We start from the raw sequence: 20,850 nt of genomic DNA on the forward strand, positions 1-20,850 counted from the left end.
ATGGAAGACAGGTCAAGCATCTTCCATTAAAACATTGTTATTAAGAATCTTCCATACATGTTTTTTCTTATACTAAATTACCCACCAAGGTCAATTAAAAAGCACTGTTTTAAAGACTTAAATTTAACATACTCTAGAACCTGTATCTATCTTATATCCAAGAATATTAACTCCCCAAAACAATAATGTGCATTCTTTCTAACCCAAATTTAGAATGCGCATACTCAAACTCACAAGGCTGATTACCTCCAATACATATCCTAATCATCTTATCCAATAATAAAATACCACAGAAGAAAGTTTGCCAAAATAAAAATGGGAATATTTATTATCTTTTCTACTAAAGCAATGCAGATCTTTTGAGATTATACATCAGTCTTTGCAAATGTTTCTACAGCTAAATTCATACTTTCCAATTCTGTAAAAAAATTAGACACATACTTCATAAAAACAAAGACACAGGGTATGTCACTGAACAATTGGAGAGTATTATAATCGTTAGTAGGGATGAGCAAAGAAAGCTCATGCTTATACTTAAACTCTGGCATTTGTATCATTATCATATACTCAAGTGGGACGAAATGGGTACATTTTCCTTGCACATTTTTAGGTCCACTCCCCAAGCTTTTAAAAATCAGATACTGTTAAATACTGAATTTGACCAAGAGAACCTAAACATTACTTAGCAGTATAACATGCACAAGATGCAGGGGAAGGAAGAAATTTAGACCCGTGCATACAGTACGAGACAAACTGTCACAATTGTCAAACGTGCGCTGGACAAAATTTAAAGTTTATGAAAAGTTTTATTTGTTGTCATGAAAATAATTTCAGAAGCACATAATTGTATGTATTTTGCACAGTCATCTTCACTTGGCCTCCTGAACTTTCTTGGCATTCTGTTTTTCTTTTGCCTAGAAAACAAAGGAAGATAATGTTAAGCTCTAAGACAAAGATCTTCTTTTTGGAGCTTTGAATGACTACTCATCACATTTTTGAACATTCAACAAAATATGCTGTAGAAAGAGACATTTTAAATGTACATTTAGACCCTTCAGAAGTATCCTACTACTATTTTACCAGGTTAATATATAAAGCCTTTTAAGAATACATATAGGTTTAAATATATAATACGAACAAAACCATAAGATTAGGTCATTTACACAGGGGAAAAGGAGAGGTGGAAAAAAGTACTGTATTTCAAACATACTTTAACCTTTGTTTTTCATACCTCCACATTAATTTCATTTAATATAGAAATAACTCTTCCCAATGAAGACATTTTATGTCACAAGAAAACACTGCGTTCAGATACACCAACTATCACAAATTAAACTCTGAAACAAGATCTGTGGTTTTTAGATCCTTTGAAAGAGCACAGGGGAAAAAAAAAGAACCCACAACCGCTCCTACAAGATATTTGCAAACAGATTCTCATGTAACTTGTATCAATTGATAGATAGCTCAAATTGACAGGGAACTAGCATTTTTCTTCCTTCCTTATAAATTTAGTGGAAAAAAGATTAGGTAGAAGAGGGGACAATTCAGATGCAATACTAGCCATCTTTCTGTCAAAATATTTTTTCATTCTGAACCAGACTGCTGCTTGTTACCACTTAGTATTGAACAGAACTGGATCTAATTCAGTGATTTAGAATTAAGATCTGTTATCATCAGCTGCTCAGGTCCACTGGAAGTTTACTTGTAAAAGAAGCTTGATGGTGTTATAAATAACTCTTATTAACATGAAACCGGATTAAAACTCCCCAAGTTACCCAAAGAAAGAAAAAGATTAAAAACCTCTTTTTTCCTTATAATAATAGAGATCCTTTGCAGCGTGAGTTCAAAATTAGGGATGCTCTTTATGGCAAATGAGTACATATGCAAGCCAGCACTGATCTTATTACAATCCAAGTCCTTGACTAGCCATACAGTTTAATAACCTTGGCAGAGTGACAGACATACTTTAATAAACCTTAAGAGTAAATCGATGTTAATAGCTAGACACATTAAAAAGGGGAAAACAATGAGCCAGCAAATCAGTAGAAGAACAGAAAAAATGAAGAGAATAAATTTCAAGCTACCTCAATTATCAGAACCTTTGTGCAAAGGTTGCCATCTAGTGTTGAGAGCTAGATAAATCAACAAAACTGAGTATTAAAATTTTGAGCCCAGGTTGGCAAAAGGATCAATCTTGTATATACGCGTCTCTGGGTGTATACGCATTTAAATAATCTTCAGTTCAAAAAGGGATGTCAAGATCATATGAGGGAGCTCTAGCACATACTAACTGGAGCTAACATCACAAATTTAACAGGATGTTTAATTTGCTGAGTAGAAAAGCCTAAAATCATGTCTCTCTTGTACCATCTTATGCCCTGTAATGTGATCGTTTAGCTGATCTTGAATTGCTTCTTCCTATATCACAAGTAGAAAATTTGTTTAGGTTATCAAAAGGGAGATACAGTTTGCCTTTGCATAATAGTGCAAAGCTGGTTGGTCCCACAATCTCCAGTCTCCATTGGACTTGTGCCTCTGGAGACCTGCAAGGGACTATCAGGTAAACTAGCCATATATCTGAATGTAGCTGTTTAAAGAAACCAACCCATGCCATTTATGCTTCTACAATATTTGACTGCATTTTCAATTTTAAGTAAAAGGTATAAGGAATTATAGTAATGTTTCTTAAGTCAGCTAGGAAATACTTACTTTTTCTACTAATGGTATTAACTGCTGATGTTCTGCTAGAGTCTTTAATAATTCCATGATGAAAGGCAGGTAGTTATGTTTTCTTCTAATATTTTCAATCTAAAAATAAATTAAAAGCATTAACAGAATTATATGGCTAAATGGGCATTTTTTTCCCATCCCCGTCATTCCCTCCCCCCCAATAACTGGAGTGTGGGTTTTGTTTTTTTTAATTTAGGCAGATAAAAATAAAGTCGAAGCAATAAAATTCTGAGCACACATTGAGGAAGTACATGGCAGATGAATTTAAAGCTTAAGGCACAAATTCTCCACACAGTCTTTTGTCACACTAGCTGAAAAACCCTCAATGATTAAGTAGGTCATACAGTTTAGATACTGCTGACAAGTATTGTTATCTAGCCTACTCACTCTTTTCTCCCCTTCAACTTAAATCGCAGTTTGACCATGCATAGCTGTGGTCTCAGCCTAGACTTAAGGCTTAAACATTTCTGTAACGCTAAAGCGTAACTGTTATTGTTATACTGAACACTTCGCAGCTTGTACAGTGGTTCAATCCTTCAGAAAGGCAGAAGATTGGTTTTTTTAACTGAGAGGAATGACCTCCATAGACCCCAAGTAGGTATCCTAGCATTAAAAAAAAAAAGTGGACTTCTAAGCAGTTTCCACAATATTTCCACACAGTTAGGAATTTTAAGGTGTTTTGCCTGCCATTTCGTTTGTTTGCTTACTCTCTTGCTTGGTAAAGGACATGCTTTGGTTTTGGTTTGGGGTTTTTTTTTTTTGGTATAGTTTCTTGAATTGCATCCTGATGCTGTGGAATAGAATGTAGTCACACTGCTTTAGAGATAGGTAACTAATACTTTACAACTTAACACATATACTGTAGAAATATATTTGATTTTATCATTACAATTATTGAAGTCTTGGTCTGTACCTTGTAGAAACTAGTGAAAACACTTCTTTCATTTTTAGTGAAAAACCACAAAATCTAATGAAAATATTTCCTTAATTTCTTTATCCTTTGATATATTCAACTTTTATTTTAATACTTATTTTTAATCTAGTGTGGTGGTTTAACATGGCTAGACGCTAGGTGTCCACCAAGCCACTCTATCACTTACCTCCTCAGCAGGACAGGGAGAGAAGAAAATAAGATGGAAAAAACCCACCCCAAACTCGTGGGTCAAGATAAAGGCAATTTAATACAGCAAAAGGCCGCATGCAGAAGCAAAGCAAAAGATTATTCTCTACTTCCCATCAGCAGGTGATGCCTGGCCACTTCCCAGGAAGCGGGGCTTCAGCATGCATAGCAGTTGCTCCGGAAGACAAATGTAAAAACGAATGCCCCCAGTTCCTCCCCCTCTCTCTCAGCTTCTTATCGCTGAGCAGACATCATATGGTATGGAATATCCCTTTGGTCAGTTTGGGTCAGCTGTCCTGGCTATGTCCCCTCCCAAGATCTTGCCCACCCCCACCCTGCTGCTGAGGAGGGGGGAGAAATGTGGGAGAGCGCACCTTGGTGCTGTGCCTGCACTGCTCAGTAGTAGCTGAAACACTGGTGTGTTATCAACACCTTGCTGGCTACCAATACACAGCACAGCACTATGGGGGCTGCTGTGGGGAAAATTAACTCCATCTTGGCCAGACCCAATACAATCACCACCCCTTATTCCATACCATTTGCATCGTGATCAAGTCCCTCATACTTTAATACACACACACACCTATGTATATATCTATATATATAACCATTCCATTGTATACTTCTTATACCCCTCAAAAATAGGTTAAGGGATTTAAAAAAACCAAACCAACCACCAAACTATTTGGTAACCCAGCTTTTTTCCCCTCAAAACACTCTTTTAAAATTATTAAGGAACTATCAAAAAAAGTTGCAAGTGATGGTCTTGGAGAAACTTTCCCATACCTCATTTTCCTAAATACCGCTTGTCATTATAAAGAATGATATGCTTTCAGTACAGAGACATGAAGTACTTATTTACGAAAAAAGCAGAACATGCCAATTGTGCCTTCACTGCTTCCCACACAGGGAAAGACAGCAAGTAAACCATAACAAAAGAACAATTAAAGTACCCTAATAGCTTCTTCACTAAAAGCTATGCAAGTACCTATATGTCAGATTAGAAGATGTATGTACAAACATAGAATGACTCTACACGTGAAGTTCACAGAATCTCCTGATTAGCCTTTGTTATTAACTGATGCATAAACATTCTCCATAACTGATAATGAAAGCTGGAAGAGCTTATATGAATGCTCTGTACAAAAAAAAAAAAAAGTTATGACTAACACATCAATGTCCTTCTAGTAAAAACAAACAAACAAATCCTACTTAGTAAGAGGCCACTGTTACATACAGTAGCATAATTAGCAACTCCAGCAAGAAAAGGATGATCAGCCTTCTGGTCACACAGAGCAATTGCTTTGCAGGAGTTCTGGAATTCACTGTGCTTCAAAAAATATTTTAAAGTGAGAAAGATACAAAGAAGCAGCAAAACAAAGGGAGCTACAGAGACCATTACAAACTGACTTGTAAGCCTTATGCTACAAGGAAACAAACTGGTAATTTACCTGCAATTCAGGAATGGAACATGAGTTTACATAACATCGTCTTTCTAGTACCCATCCAATTCCTTCAGATTAATTGCAACTGCCTGCCATACATATAAAAGCTGGCTTTTTCCTACAATTTTTCCAACAATTTCATCAGAAAAGCAAAGGTTACATACCTTATATCTTTTTAATTTTTGGTTCTCTTCTTCAATTAACATCTGGTATTTTGCAACTTCTGACTGTATAGAACTTAACATATTACTACTTTGATCTGTATCCATAGGCTCCTCCTTCCACAAAACAGAAAATGTTAAATGGATGACATTACTGCACTTTTTCTTAAATTAAAGTAAGTCTGGTCTTTATAGTATTTCTATCACAGGAAGACTCAGTTTTGCTTACAAACTTACAGGAACTCTACACATTTCTGCAGCTAGTTATAAGCAAGTTAGCACATTAGCTCCATTATCACAGCAAATTAGTCAAGACAGCGTCACAATGATGTGGTCATACCGTACCAAGTGCTCAAATTAGCTCACTCAGAACTAACCAGAGCTGCATCAGTGTGTCCACACAGCACTGCACTGTGCTGGACAGCTATGTAGTAACCCTTCCCTCCTCTTTTTAGTGATACTCCATTTGAAGCAAGGGAAGAAGGAAGTGAGTAATAAAGCAAAGACACAGAACTATTATCAGAGAAGTACTCCAGTAACTTAAATACAATAGCCTACCTCTGCAAGTTGCTGCTGTAATTCTGCAATCCTCTGCTCATAGATCATCTTTCTGTCAGATACAATAGCCATCAAGTTAAATCTTATCTCACCTTCACTGTATCTAAATGAGGAACAACAACAAAAAAACCCCACATTTCAAAATTAATCTTTAACATGACAACTCAAAATCTTCCTCCATGATTTCCTTCATTATAAGGGAATACATTTGGGGACACACACACACAACCCCCCAAAAAACCCCAAACAAACACCAAACAGATCTATTGAATTAAGTTGTGCTACAGATCCAATCCTGCCATGAAATAAAATCAGATCTCAGATGAACACTATCCAATATATAACTTGTAATAACAGGCTCTCCCAAAATATTCCTGTCTGTGGTCACAAGAAATAGGTATTTGAAACTGTTAAAAAAACACCAACAAAAAACAAAACAAAAAACCACCACAAAACATGATATAGTTGACAATACTTGCAAAAGACCATTGCACAGTTTTTACTTTCTCATTACTGTTGCTTGTTAGAAAATGTTGGAGACGTCCTCACACAATGTGAAGAGTACATTCAACAATTAGACTAGCAGGCCTTTCAGAATTTAAATTCTCCAAATGGGATTCAGCAGTAATGCTTCACTTATCAAAAAAGTCTTCAAGTAAAAGACTTGGAAAATTATTTTCTAAAAATGGCATAAAATCAACTCTGCTTCTAACACATTTGGGGCTGCAGTTTGGGGTCAGAACTGAGAAGCAGAAGAATTTCCATAGTATGTTTTTCTAGCTTCAATTTCTAAAACAAACCACATACATAAGGAAAACTTGTTTTCTGTAAATACCAGCTGTATAGATATAGTTATTATCTGGTACTTTTAATTATAAGCACATACCCAAACTTTATCCATGGTAACAGCACTCTTAGTTTTAACTCATGAAGACCCACAGCCGTCTAACAGAGTTAATCTTGTTCGTCCTTTTTCAGAGTACTAGCAGGATCTCACTTCACTACACACTTATCTGCTTTGATTAATCATACAGGAACACGGTGTATTTGAGACTTAACTATCATCACATTTGGCTCATGTTTGGCAATAAGTTCTGAAGTCACACAGTGATATGTGCATAAAAACAATGCATAAGCATCATTCCTTAGAAATTCAGCTGAAACCCTTTAGTTGAAGAAAATTAAGAATAAGGAATTTTTTACACATATATAAAGTGCTATATTTTAAAAGCATCATGACCATTTACTTTTGTATACGTTTCTCTATGACAGGTCGTACAGCACTTATCCAGTCATCTTGATTGCATGCACCTAGTAAAAACACAAAGAAAGAAAGAAAATTAATCTTCTTTGCAAGATTTATTGCAAAATCAAGATTTGTATAATTCAGGCTTACGAACCTACTTCAGAGTAACAAGTTTTTCCTTGGCAACTGCAGTCTCAAATTACTCAGGTGATTTTTTTATAGGAGGTGGAAGACACACTCTTTACTAACAATATTTAAAGTACTGGCCAAAGCAATGGAGTAAACCTAAATTTTAAGGGCATAAGCATCTAATATTTATTTTGTTGATAACAAGAAACAACGAGGGGAGAGGGGGAACATTATGTAAGATTTTTATGACGCAAGAAATTAGTTGGTATGACAACATAAAAGTAGACAGCAAAATAAAAAAGTATGAATAGCTACAGCTGTTTCATTTAGACAAAATAAAAAGTTAATACTATGTAGATGTTAAAAAGTCAGACATAGAAAAAATATAAAAGGATATGATAACTTGATTTTAAGGTAAATGAGAATAACTAAAGGTAATTTTCTAAGTTGATAATGTCTCTCTAACAATTTCAAGACCTTAAAGGAAATGAAAAGGCTCATGATCTTGTGACCATAAAAGTTATGTAACTGGTAGGTCTGCAAACTGTATAGTCTCTCTAGGTAGACTAAAGATGAGATTTAGCAGCAAGCCATTACTCAGCCTTGAAATAAATACAACCGTCAAGAAAATCGGAAAAACACTCTGGAAATGGAGTGTGGAACTTTTTGAGATATCAGACTCAAAAGAAAGCACAGACATGTGATAAGCATTTGTAGAGCCTTTCAATACACAAGCTGGCACGCACATTGCAAGTTAAGATTACAAGACACAAAACAGGAATAAGTCTTACAGAGACTAAAAGTATGCTAAAGGTAGCTATTCTCTTTGAAACCATTGGGAAAATATTTGCTATCTAAGAAAGAGGGCACTGTGTAAATGTCAGCCACATTATGTATAAAAAGTGTATGGGGTCAGCTGTATACATGATCCCACAGAAGACAAAAAGATAAAATAAAGGGATAGTTTATAATCAACCTGGAAAAAAAATAGCTTTGAAAACATAACATGGGTCATGTGTGATAATATCACAAAAGGAAGACGTGGGGAAAAATAATCAGCAAAAGTAGTTGCACATATTTGGTAAGGAAAGCCAAAAAAATTATGTGGTTTTATCAGGTTTCTTTAGAGACAGCTCAGAACAGCAATGTATTTCCTTAGGTAAGGAAAGCAAACATCCACAAGACATGGGGTATGTAAATTCTTCTCTTGCAACAAAACTATTAAGGTATTAGAAGCCCACTGGATTGCATGGCCTGTTCATTTGATTACTGAATGAAAGGAGAAATAATCAGAAACCTGGAGGAAGCATAAGAAAATTGCATTTCCAAGACAACAAAAATAAAACACTATAAATGACTGCAAAGGAGTACGAGGCTGTATTAAGAAAACATTAAAGATATGCTTTATTTCAATAAATAACTTGGTTTGATCCTATAACATACAACCAATTTACTGCAATAAGCTATTGTTAAAATTAATTATGTTCAAAAAAAAAAGTTACCTAAATCAATTGGTCCTTCCCTTAAGCCATCTAGTTCATATAGCCGTCCATTAACAGGAACATAGCTTACAAAGTGAAACGCATCTTCTTCTTTTGCCGAAGACTTTGCATCAAATTCAAACATCTGTTGCCTGCAAAGAAAATTAAAAAAAAAAAAAAATCTGAGATGAAAGAGAATTTGCTTAAATTCTGCCTAGATTTAAAACATGTGTTACCTGGCAAAACTGTTGTGAACTTGCCGAATCACTTCTGAGTTGCTTAGTGCCAAACCTTTCATCTGAAAGTAAGTACCAAAATTAAACTGTAAGTTGATGTAGATGCAACGCTGTAACACTTAAAACACAGAAAATAGTAGGCACTTACCGCAGCATCAAAACTTTGTGAAAATTCTTTAAATTCTGACAAAGTCTCTCCTAGATGGATATCTTGATGAGCACAATTCAATAGCACACTTACTATGGCTTGAGTAGCACAAGCATTATTTATTACCTAGAAAAAAATGTAAGTGTTGAGAATTTGTTCAGTACTGCCTCTCCACCTCCCTAAAGTAATTAATAAAGGACATAAAAGAAAAACAGAACCTCTCTGATCATAGTGGAATGACAAAGTACTATTCAAAGAAAGCTGCATAAATTATGTTGCTAGTCGATTTTCTTAAGAAAGTCAACTCTCCCAAACAGCGTGTCCTTCAAATCATCAGAATTCCTACCAAGAGTAGGGGCTCAAAAAATAATCATTTTGGGCAATAAAGCACATTATGAAACCTAGAATTTTTATTTAAAAATTGTGTTGGACAGAACATTTCATATATCCTAGGGGTAAACTAATAAAGTTTATAAGTGTTCCAAGATACAAAGATTTTTTTTAAAAATGTTTGCTGAATAATAAGCCATAAAAAATGTTAAATTTCTCACTTGTTCTCAATTTACAATATACCTATCCTTTTCAACATTTGAAGTTACTAGTTTGTGTGACACTGTTCCTTAGACTTATGTTAAATATTCCATTTTTAGGAAATATAAACAGAACCCTTCACATTACAGCCATGTCTTTGATGTTGCTTAGTAACAGCTAAACTAAAATACAGTAATTCAAGAAAGTGAGACAGAGACTACAAGGATTATTAAACATAATCTGAGATTGAATTAAAAGCACAGCAATCAAATGGTATAAGGCCATACAAGAAAGACTTCATATTAGCAGTTTTTTCCTCAGTGAGCTATAGGCTAGGAAAAATAACGTATCTTCAGTCTATGAGACTATTTTGCAATTGAAAACGCTACTTAAACCTTAGGACTGGGAGAGAGGATGTTGATTTTGTGTTTAAAAAATGAAAATTAGTTCAAGGCTGTGAATGTGAAACCACTTCCAACAAGAAAGGAGAGGGGAAAAAAAAAAGAAAGAAAAAGATAACCAACCTGTTTTCACAATGAAAGCTAGTCCCTAACAAAGGAAAACCTACTATGTTAATACTATATGTCACATCAGATATTCATTTTCTATACTTCTGGGTATTCTCAGTTCAGATTACGTCTGTATAGTGCAAATGATAAAGTACTAAAGCACTTCTTAATTTAAGAAAAATACAATCTAGTTGACTTAAATGGTAATCAAGGGAGTCACATACACACGCAGTACAGATTATAGCAACTGAAACTCCAACAAACTGCAGGAATGCAAGCTAAAGGCTACAGTTCACACGATTACAAAATAAAGGACGTGGAAGGAAAAATCCATCAATGGCAGTGAAATAATTAATAGCAGCAGAAAAATTAAAAGCCACAGTACTAGAATGACATAATTTGAGAGAATTAATACTACAACATAGGAAAAGGAACTAAGAACTAAAGATTCTCCGAGATATGTCTAGGGAATAGCATTAGAGACAGTTGTAAAAGTAGTACTGGGATGAAAGCAGGAAGATCCTAAGTGGATTACAGTGGGCTAACCTGAAGCAGTGATTACAAACATTGTAATTAAGCTAAAAGAGAAAGAAGAAAGAAGGTAGACACCCCTGTGGTGAAAAACTATTAGAACGGTGCTATTAAAATGGAGGGATGCTATAACAAACTGCACTTGTTAAATGATAACTAATACAGGACATTATAGGGAGAGACAGTACTATGAGGTAACTATTCTTACTGAAAAAATCAAGATGGAACAATCAGTTGCTCAGGCAGATGCCTAACACGACAAAGGCTTCAAAAAAAGGGAAGGTAAATTAGAATAGAGAGGGTTGAAGCCTAGAGGCAAGATCAACACAGAAACTGTGTTGGACAAGCTGGATAACAGCAAAAATAGGAGGAAAAATTAAACTCGGCAGGGAATTTCTGGTCTCACATATCTGCCTTCCAGCATAAATATATTTTTGTATTCCAATTACAGTAAAAGAGTCATTTGTCTTCTCTTCTGCAGCAGAAGCAGATCTTAGACTAGTGGCTCCCAGCTGTTGAAATGGAAATATATTATAGAACTACAAAAACTCATCAGAAAGTAAGAGGCAGGAGGTAAGGAAAATGCAGCAAGAATAGTCCCGTAGCAGAGAAATAGAAGGAAGTGCAGATGATAGGCATAAAAGCAGTGTGTTCAAGGATCTAGATGACATGAGAGAAGTACTAAAATGGAAGAAGGAGGTACTTTTAGCTAATGTAGCTCATGGGCAGGGTGAATAGCACAGAGCGAGGAGGTGGTGATTGCAGTACCAAGTGTAGACAAGTGCAAGGTTTATTGGTCACACGAGCACAGCATCCTATCAGTGCACACAGCCAGTCCAGCACTGCTATACACACAAGCTAATGAGTCATTCTAGAAGGAAATTGGTCAGGGTACCCATCTATCCTAATTTCCAATCTGTCTCTGTTACTTAAGGTGTCTCAGTGTTGGCAGAAAACATTTTCTGCCTTTAGATAACATGACAACATATGCAGGTGTCCCAGAAAGAATTTTTTTCTCCTTGTATTTTGACTTGAGGAAACATAAGAGGATTTTCTGGTTTTGTCCAGAAATCCCAACACTTGCCTGTATATTTCTGTCCAGGAAGTCCTGGTGAGATATTTGATTGATCAATATTCAAGACTCCAACTTAAAGCAGACACCCATACTTGAAAGATTTTGTTAGTCAGTCTAAAAGGTACATTTAATAATATTTGAAAGAAAATAATAATAATAAAATACAGATATAGATGCACATTAGTGAAATGATCTAAAAAAACCTGAGAAAATTGCCTTATCACCAAGTGAAGCTTAGCTTAAAACAAAGGAACCACCTCAACAGGCTGCTCTGTCATACCCTTCAATTAAGATGCATAATTTCGTAAGCATGACCTTTCCCTAAGGATTCAATCCAAGTTTCTGGATCAACTTAAGGCTGAAGCACTTCTAAGTCCTTGACTCATGTCCTCTATCTGATGGATTATATATTTTGTTTTTCAAAAAGCTGCGGAAGACCCTGTGTTGTAATTGGTAGTATAACCAGCAAATCTCTGGGGTTCACTTACTGACCATCCCAATGTTACAGAACAGTTGGCTTTACAAAGCTCAACATGAAAAATTCAGCATTAGCACAAAGTTCTGAAACGTAGTCTTGTTTAAAAACCCTATCTAATTTTATTTATTTATTTTTATTCCTTTGGAATAAAGATATAATCTTCCTATAGTTATAGGAAAATCTCTTTGACTTTGATCAGATGCGTTGCAAGTTCATTTTACTACTTATGAGGTTATCTGTTATCCCAAGTTTAGCTGTAATGTGGTCTATCTGAATGTTACCAAACCTGAAAAGTCAAAAATTTTGAGTTTGCAATCAACTGAAGCATTGGAAATGTTACAAAAATACATACAATATGCTTTCATTAGTGGCACAAAGATAACTAACAGCCAATGCTATTAATAGTATCATTTAGAAGATCTTCCTTCTGAAGGTATATAGATTTTATGCCCAATTAATTAAGTTAACGTTTTATTATCACAATTGCAATATTCTATCATCACAACGCAGCGTAAAATACATGGCACAAAACAAAGGCATGATACCAATACTTCAGTAATAAAATCTGAAGAGGTTATTAAACTAAAAAAATTTAGCACATAAGGCTGCAACAACGGCATTCTTTTTTGTCAAGAGACACTTCCACTTCTGCAGTAATCAGCACAAAACGCAGCTATTCAACACAGTGCTGAAGATAGCTGAATACATTGAATGGTACAATTGTGTAGCCACTGTGTGTAAAAATAAGAGCAAGGGCCTACTTAAGCAACACAGAAATCAGGAAATTCAGAGTTAAGGCTGAAATTGTATCCTTAACTCACCTCATTGTGCCTAGGTATCCTAGCTCAAAGGGTATGTAAGATCATCCAGAGTTCTGTGGCCTCAAATAGAGGACCAAATCATACCTAGGCATAACAGGGAGGCCAAATTTAACATGAGTGCACATAAAAGTGACCATTAAAAAAAAAATCCTTTAATATGCATGCATATTAGACAGACTTTAAAATTCAACCCCCCCAACATACTCATGATTTAATTTCAAACAAGATCTAGTTGTCATTTGGAATTCAACTACAACATCGCTATGAAAGTGGGTATGAGTAAAATGTGAACATGCACAAGCTTCTTATCAAAATTATGTGTTTCCTAACACAATTTTAAAGATGTTTTGCTAGACACAGTTTTGAGAGCTATAGCCTTTCACAGCTACCTAAAGCTTCCCCCCCACCCCCAAATGAAATAATTTTTAAGACAGAACATTTAATTAAATTTGACCAGAAACTGAGCCACACTGTAATAGCATCATTTATTTCCCATACTAAATTGTTGTTACATACTAACAGTTACTTAGTCTTGCTCATACAAGATTCAGAACGACATTTTAAAACTTCTCTGTAATAAAATGGATTGTACCAGATCTCTTTAAATGGTAACCTTTAAAGGAATATGTATGGGAAGGGAAAAAGAGTCAAAGGCTTCTTGAGAATTTTAAGGCTCTGGTGTCATGTCACATTTGAAGACACAGATCAAAAGACCAATAATCTTACGTGTCATGAAAATTTTGCTAACCCAGAAAACAAATCTATTTATTTTGGGGTTCCAGCCTACAAATGAATATATGGCTATTTTACTCATTGCTTCTGTAATTAAAAAAGTCTTAACATCTGAAAAAATTCTTGAAAGATAATAAAACCCCATCCTCAAAGCCACCATAAAGTTGGACTTAAAACATGCACAGAGAAAATTAAAAAAGGTACACAAGCCCAGTTGCACAACAGCTGGCAGGAGTTGCTATTTTACAGTAGAAATACTTAATATTAATGCTTGTCTCCCCTTGTGCTCCTGTGTGACTTGGAAAGATTCAGACTGCAGTTTCAAGAAATGCAATAACCTCAGCACTACTATAAAGAAACTCCTGTTCTCTCTCACTTACCTTTTAACAGCTTTGGCCCGTACAGACTCACTGAACAAACACATCTCACAATGTGGCAGGAGACCAGCCCAGAAAATATGCACAGGGCATCTACCAAAAACTGCTGGCTGATGAGCTGCACCGGCTTGGGGAAGTTCAATGAGCAGCTGAGCCATTGCAAGAGAGGAACAGAACTACGAAGTCAAAAGAAGACAGGTTGGGAGGACCATGACACTCTGCTCTCATCATCAGATCAGCCATTTGCGTGAGAAAACACTATCAGTCCTCAAAACGTAGCTTGTCAAGTTGGATCTCCAACTAAGGGTAACTTCCTCCAAAGTGAAAGTCACCAGAGCTAAACTGGTATTACAAATCTCCCCAAAATATCAAAAGCAGTTTCTTTCATTTATCTGTTGACTTTTAATTTTCATTTCTTTGTGACTATTTCACTAGTTGCTCAGTCACAATCCCTCAGTCCATGCAAAACTGACCTGACATGAAACACACACATATATATGTCTACAAGAAATGTTTTGGTTTTGCTAAACCACTGCACTTGACTAACAGACAACACTAAACCATGAGAAAGATATTCTAAATTTAAACTCCTTGCAAGTTCCTTTTGATACATATATTCCACGCCATCACGTGGCCTAACTAGGTACTATTATTTTATAACAGTGAACACTTGTAGAAATTGCTTTCCATGCTGAAATTAATGAATTCTTAAGAATCACTCCCAGCACACCCTCCTTAAAGCAGATGAAGGAGGGGGAAGATTAGAAAGTTCCTACAACTCCACAAAGAGGTTCCAGGCTTAAGAAAACAGTAAAATGTGAATGCTTCAAAGAAAGCTAAGGAAGACTTTTCATTGTTAGTCTTTAATTTTCTCATGTTTTTGTTAGCAAGTCTAGCATTATCCACATTTTCTGATGTATATTCTGCAATCCCGAATTAAAGCTCAAAGTTCCTCTTCGTTACTTGCTTTTAAACAGTGTCATGCTTCAAAAAGGGAAATGGAGAGGGAAAAAGAAAGCGGCGCAAAATAAGTGGAACAAGCAGACAAATGTTGTCGAACTTTTCAGTGTCCATAAGAAAAGCAGTTCTGAGAGAATTGAATCTACTCACAGGAAAAAAGAAAGATGAAATCCCTTGAACGTGGGTAAATCTGCCATCATCTTAAAAAAATAAAAAACCTCTCTTGATTCCTACCAGAGGAATTTCTTCCTCCCAGGTAACTACAACCCTTTGGGAGTTATGTCAAGGATTTTCCCTGAGGTTCTTTGTATCAAGGCTATTCTGTAGCCACAGCATACCAATCACTAAAAGTGTGTTTGATTAGGTAGAAATCACAATCTAAACCAGTGCCTACCAGACCTGTCAACCTATAAAGACATTGTGGCAAACTACTGCTGATCATTGTATCATAAGAATGGTGGACACTGCTTGGCAGGACTCAAGAGCTGCAGCAGGGGAAGAATAAAGAAAATTGTATTAAAAAAAGACCAAGGAATAAAGTCATCCACAATAGAATGAAACAGTAAGGTGATTATAAAAGAAACAAATTAAAGATGATTATCTGCACAACAGAAGCACATGTACAGAGTAGCCAGGAGAACTATAGATACACCTAATGTTTCCATTGTTTTCCATATTTCTATACTTTTAGCTAGAAGCAAGTGGAGACTTCTTTATATCCTGAAATTTACATACAAAACACTTTTCTGTTTGTGAAAAACAAAAACAAAACCCCCAGACCATAAAACCAAAAACCCAAACCCAACAACTAGTCTGTGTGTCAGTCTTCATAGAAAGCCTAATAATTTGCTCTTTGATATGACTACTTTGTAATTAACACATGTGCGGTTACATTTCTTGTTTGGACTGTTACATTTATCACTGTTTGAGAAGCAGGTCTTTAAAAAGAGCTGAAAACATTTATTAAATACTCCTACTTTCATTCTGGTTACTTACTTTTGCTTTTCTTGCTTGCAAACAATACACACAGCAGCCTGTCAAAGCTAACACAAATTTCAGTACTACTTGGTATTTAACAAAACACAATGAATTACATTATCAAATACAATTTTTCCTGTAATTTCTAATTTAAACTCACCTTTCTGATTTAAATACTTAAAACTTCCATGCCAAATCAGTCTGCAAACTCTTAAAGAAAAGTATTATCCTAGTTATACTGCCCTGGGTCCAAAGCATTTGAGAAACACAAGAAATAAAAACTGGAGCAAAATAAACATTTCTTCCTAGACTTTGTTGAAAGTGGTTTCAAAAAAAATAATTTGCTCATTCTGCTGAGAACATTTACTAATTCATTCATTCTTGCACAGAGGAGTTACTTTGATAGGAAAGGGCTGATGAATAAATAAGAGCTTTACTCTTTCATAACTGATGTTTGTCTGACTTGACAAATCAATCTGATATGCTTTGTTAATTATCTTTTAATACACAGTTCCTAGCCTCACAGAATTTCTTAAAGTTATTTCACCTTGTAAAATGTTTGGGGTTTTTTTTTTGTGTACCTATTAACAAAATCTAGTTTACCTTCTGGTATTAAAAGCTATGTTTCATGACAGATGTAAGAAAAATACTGAACTTGCCTTACCTGTTTAGCAAAAAATATTGTATCCAGTCTGGAATCCTGAACAACAGAACCTGCTGGTTCCTCTCCAGGCTGCCACTTGAAGAGGAAAATCAGCCCATGTACTGGCCTAAAAAATAAAAATGATAGGGGAAAAAAAAAATAAATTACCTGTACTGATGAAAAATATCAAAGCCAGAAACCTTTACCATAACTTAACTGTATGCTGGTAGAGTAATTCTGTTAATTATTTCTTCCTAAACATGGGGAACTTGCACTGAAATTTTCAGATGTGGTCTTTTAATTAGGCAGAACACACTTCAGGCTTCTTTCTGTATATGCCAAACAATCCCAGTCTGAATTAGCATTTAGTCATTCATTTTCGTAACTTAGGAGCAGTTTTCCTGGTTACTGTAACTTGCACAACACTTTTGAATTTGTTAGCGATAAATAGCTATCAAAACATTTGTCAATCATACACAAGAGCTAGAACTAAAGTTTTGGTAATCCTCTTAGGAATAAATGAAATAGTCAAAGATAAGAAGAGCTCTTGTGAAACTTCACACTTTGAGTTATCTCTCTGAGAAGTAAGAGAAATCCAGTTTTCTCTCCTACTAAAATTGTGTCTTGCTCTTCAGACTGCATGTCTTGCATAGTAAACAGCTTTTACTGCACGTTGCACTGTATTTAGTATTCCTATAAAACAAAAATTTATTATTAAAGGAAACAATTCTCACAAAATCTACAGCTACAATGAAGCAAAAATTTATTCATTGTATCAACCTGAATTTAAGGTCATCACCACAAAGATGCCACTGTGCAGCATGAAAAACTTTTCCTAAGCTCTGACTAGAAGTCTGAAACGTCTTTTTAAACAGTGGGTCCACTGGGGGAATTTGAAAAATGCTACGTGTTATTATATTGTTTAACTCTTAGTTTTTAAGTTAAAATATTGTACATGTGCGTGGGAAGGAAGCTGGCCATCACTCAAGACAAGATGATACACATCTGACAGTACAAGCAAGCAAAGCTGTTACTTTATGAACAAAACAGGTAATGTTCTGATGAAGTATATGAATTACATAGTGTGGGCAGCAAGCAAACCACTTCAAGTAACATTTCTGCCATTCAGGTGTCACTTGTCAAATGTCTTCAGCCAGACAAAAATTTTACAACTACATCTTCTGTACTACTTGCTACATCTTCTGAAAGATTAAGATGCATAGGATATCTGCACAGGAATAGAGGATGGTCTGGGTTAGATGACATTTTCCTCTTAAAATCTTGTTCATGAACACAGATAACAACATATCATGGACAAAATGGTAAAAATTAATACTGTCCTATGAAGGCAGAACTGTTCCATATGATATTAGTCACTGTCAGTTAAAACAAGACTATATGCCTTCACATACATATGCAAGTGGTTCTGCAGGAAAAACGAGTTACAAAAGTATGTAGGCAGAGTAAATTAATTTAAGGCAACAGATGCAACATCACATTATATAAGGAAGAAGGGAGATAGAGCAAGGAACAGAAGTTTGTCAAAGACTATAATGCAAATCAATGACAAAATCATTAGAAATCCATTTTCGCATTCTAGCTGCTATCAACATCTCTTCCCAAACCCAGAAAAGCTAAATTAAATACCAAGGCATTAATAAAAAGTAATTTAATTGCCAGGTATTCAGTTAAATCAAAATCCTAATGAACTTCTGTGGAACCTGAAGAAAACAAACAAAAGCCACCAAAGAACTACCTGAGTTTAGCACACCTTCCTTCAGCCATTTCAGGCAAATGTGAATAAAAACCATACAGATTAGAAAAGTGCCTTACTTCAATTTTTCAAAGTTCTCTGGTTCCAAACTCCATATTTCTTCAACTTGTGCTCCTCTACAACCTGAAACAAGGAAAGATATGGGTTTTTTCAACTACCCCATTTAAAAAGGACGCAGCCAGTAACTAGACACGTGAAAGAACTACGGTAACATTTACAACTAGTATGTCCACGTTATAGAAAAGTCTATTTACAGGCTCTAACGCATCTTCATTAAAAAAACCAAACCAACCAAGACGGGTGAAGAGAAATTATTTCAGGAATTTCTCCTGTATATGGTGATGTTGTCTTTATAACACAGCTGCATTTAAAGAAGAAGCAGAGGAGATTAACGTATCTTTGGTCACCTCATGTCCTTTGCTCAACTGAAAATAATACTGTCTTTCAAGACACTGTTAGCCAGTCCAAAGCAGAACATAAAACCTGTATCTCCAGAGAAAGGCCAATGGTAGTAGACTGAGAATACTGTAAACAATACACTCAAGCAAGACATTTGCATAAAACAGAGCCCCAAAAAGTTCAAATACTTAGTATGTGGAAGATTAATCTATTAGTTAAGTAGAAACACAAAAAGGAGAGGCGTGCCTGGACTTGTGACAAAAAGATGCGACAGGAATCATAAATCAATGTTACCTAGCATAAAATCATTTTACTTCTTTGGCCAAAATCCTGCATAGATTTATCTGTTGTTATAACCATATAATCACAGTATTGTCAAAGATATTAAATGCAATTCAACATAAAATTTAATATTCTAAAAGCCAAAACAGCCCCTTGCAGGCTACCCAGCCTACTGCTAGGCACCACAGCCCAGCTGGGTCACGTCCTTTCTCCTGGAGGCTGTAACCGAGCCAGCGGGCACACGACCCGAGCGCCTATCTAGCCTTGCAAACGCCGATATTCTCCCTACGCGACATGTGCTCCGCAAGCTCTCCGGCAGGAGCCTACATGTGCCCTGGGCGATAGGACAGGCTCCGCTGCACAGCCCGCCCTGCGACTGGGCACCCACCGCCCTGAAACCGGGAACACCCGGGCCGCGGCGGGGTAGCCTAAGGCCGCGGCTGGGCCTCAGGGCCCTCGCAGCTCCCCCCAGCCGGGAGGCGGGCCGCTGCCTGCCGCGGATACCGGCGAAATTTGCAAGCTGCAGGGCAAGCACGACGCTGCAAAGCGGGAAGCGCCAGGCGCTGCCAGCACGGCCGGAGCCCGGGAGAGCCGCGCAGAGGTCACAAGAGACGCGTTCGTTCCCGCTCGCGGCCGTTTAACCGCCACGCTGCCAGCTTCCATAGGAGCGCGTTTCGCGGCGCTCCTCGCACCTCTGCGGGCTGGCGAGGCGCGCCAGATCCCGGCCCGAGCGTCCCCTCCGCCGTGCCCCACACATCCCCCTCCTCGCCCGGCCGGGCCGCAGCCACTCCACGGCCAAGCTGAGCCCAGCGGAGCCCCTCACCCTTCGCCAGGGAACCGGACAGTGCCCCACTGGACGCGGCGGGCGGGCTGGTCTTGAGCCCGCGCGGGAGTAGCCGCAGCCCCACCGCAACCACCAGCGGGGCCGCGGCCTCAGCCCCACCTGCCCAGCGGCTCGACCCCAGCGCCCGGCCCCGCTCCCCCTTGCCCCTCACCGAAGCCCTTGATAAGCTCCGTGAAGACGCCCGGGTCGCTCTCCATGAGGCACCACTCGCCGGCGCTGCTCCCTCCCGACATGGCGGCAGCCCGCGCGCTCTCCCTCAGGCTCGGCGCCGCCGCCGGCCGGTTAAGCTGCGAGGCCGAGGCACGCCGCTCCCTTCCCGGCAGGCCCCGCGGCCCACGCCGCGCCTGTCATCTCTATGGCGAGGCGGGGCGGGAGCAGGAAGCGGTGGTGGGAACTGCATCCGGGGCAGCCGCTCACTGCCCGGTGGTGGTACCGCCCCGGCCGCGGAGGGGCTGACGTCTCCGCCCTGCGGTTCCGCTCCTGTGGCGGCGGAGAGGCGGCGGGCGGAGGAAGCCCGCTGCGCCGCGGAAGGACGCGGTTCCGGCTCGGCAGCGCGGCTCCATCCGGGCGCTGGGGTGTGGCCGCGGAGGGCGGTGGGCGCGGCCCCATCCGGGTCCCGGGGATGCTGTCAGGGTGCTGGTGGGGCGGGGCTGTGGGAGACG

The 20,850-nt window shown here is 37.8% G+C and overlaps 1 protein-coding gene across 4 annotated transcripts; it reads right to left on the reverse strand.

The window, feature by feature from the left end:
• Nucleotides 1-786: 786 nt before the first annotated feature.
• On the reverse strand, nt 787-20,472 carry UCHL5 (ubiquitin C-terminal hydrolase L5). 4 transcript variants are annotated; one of them, XM_054834477.1, is made up of 12 exons: nt 20,340-20,472; nt 18,723-18,786; nt 16,911-17,016; nt 9,255-9,380; nt 9,107-9,168; nt 8,892-9,022; nt 7,262-7,325; nt 6,015-6,117; nt 5,460-5,573; nt 2,710-2,808; nt 2,085-2,132; nt 787-914 (listed from the first exon to the last, which is right to left on the reverse strand). In XM_054834477.1, the coding sequence occupies exons 1-12, from the start codon at nt 20,419-20,421 to the stop codon at nt 870-872; spliced, it is 1,044 nt and encodes a 347-aa protein (XP_054690452.1). In that variant the 5' UTR covers nt 20,422-20,472; the 3' UTR covers nt 787-869. The 4 variants fall into 4 exon arrangements, with proteins under 4 accessions (XP_054690452.1, XP_054690453.1, XP_054690455.1 ...); XM_054834478.1 differs by lacking the exon at nt 2,085-2,132; XM_054834480.1 differs by lacking the exons at nt 18,723-18,786; nt 20,340-20,472 and adding an exon at nt 13,200-13,283.
• Nucleotides 20,473-20,850: the final 378 nt, after the last annotated feature.

This window comes from Grus americana, chromosome 8 (genome assembly GCF_028858705.1).
Source record: "Grus americana isolate bGruAme1 chromosome 8, bGruAme1.mat, whole genome shotgun sequence".
NCBI lineage: Eukaryota > Metazoa > Chordata > Aves > Gruiformes > Gruidae > Grus > Grus americana.

Coding starts and splice junctions, on each gene's coding strand:
- UCHL5 (XM_054834477.1), bottom strand. CDS start 20,421: ATGTCGGGAGGGAGCAGCGCCGGCGAGTGGTGCCTCATGGAGAGCGAC. Junction 9,381..16,910: donor CAATATTTTTTGCTAAACAG/GTAAGGCAAGTT, acceptor ATTTTTTTCTAG/GTAATAAATAATGCTTGTGC. Junction 6,118..7,261: donor ATAGAGAAACGTATACAAAA/GTAAATGGTCAT, acceptor TTCCTCATTTAG/ATACAGTGAAGGTGAGATAA.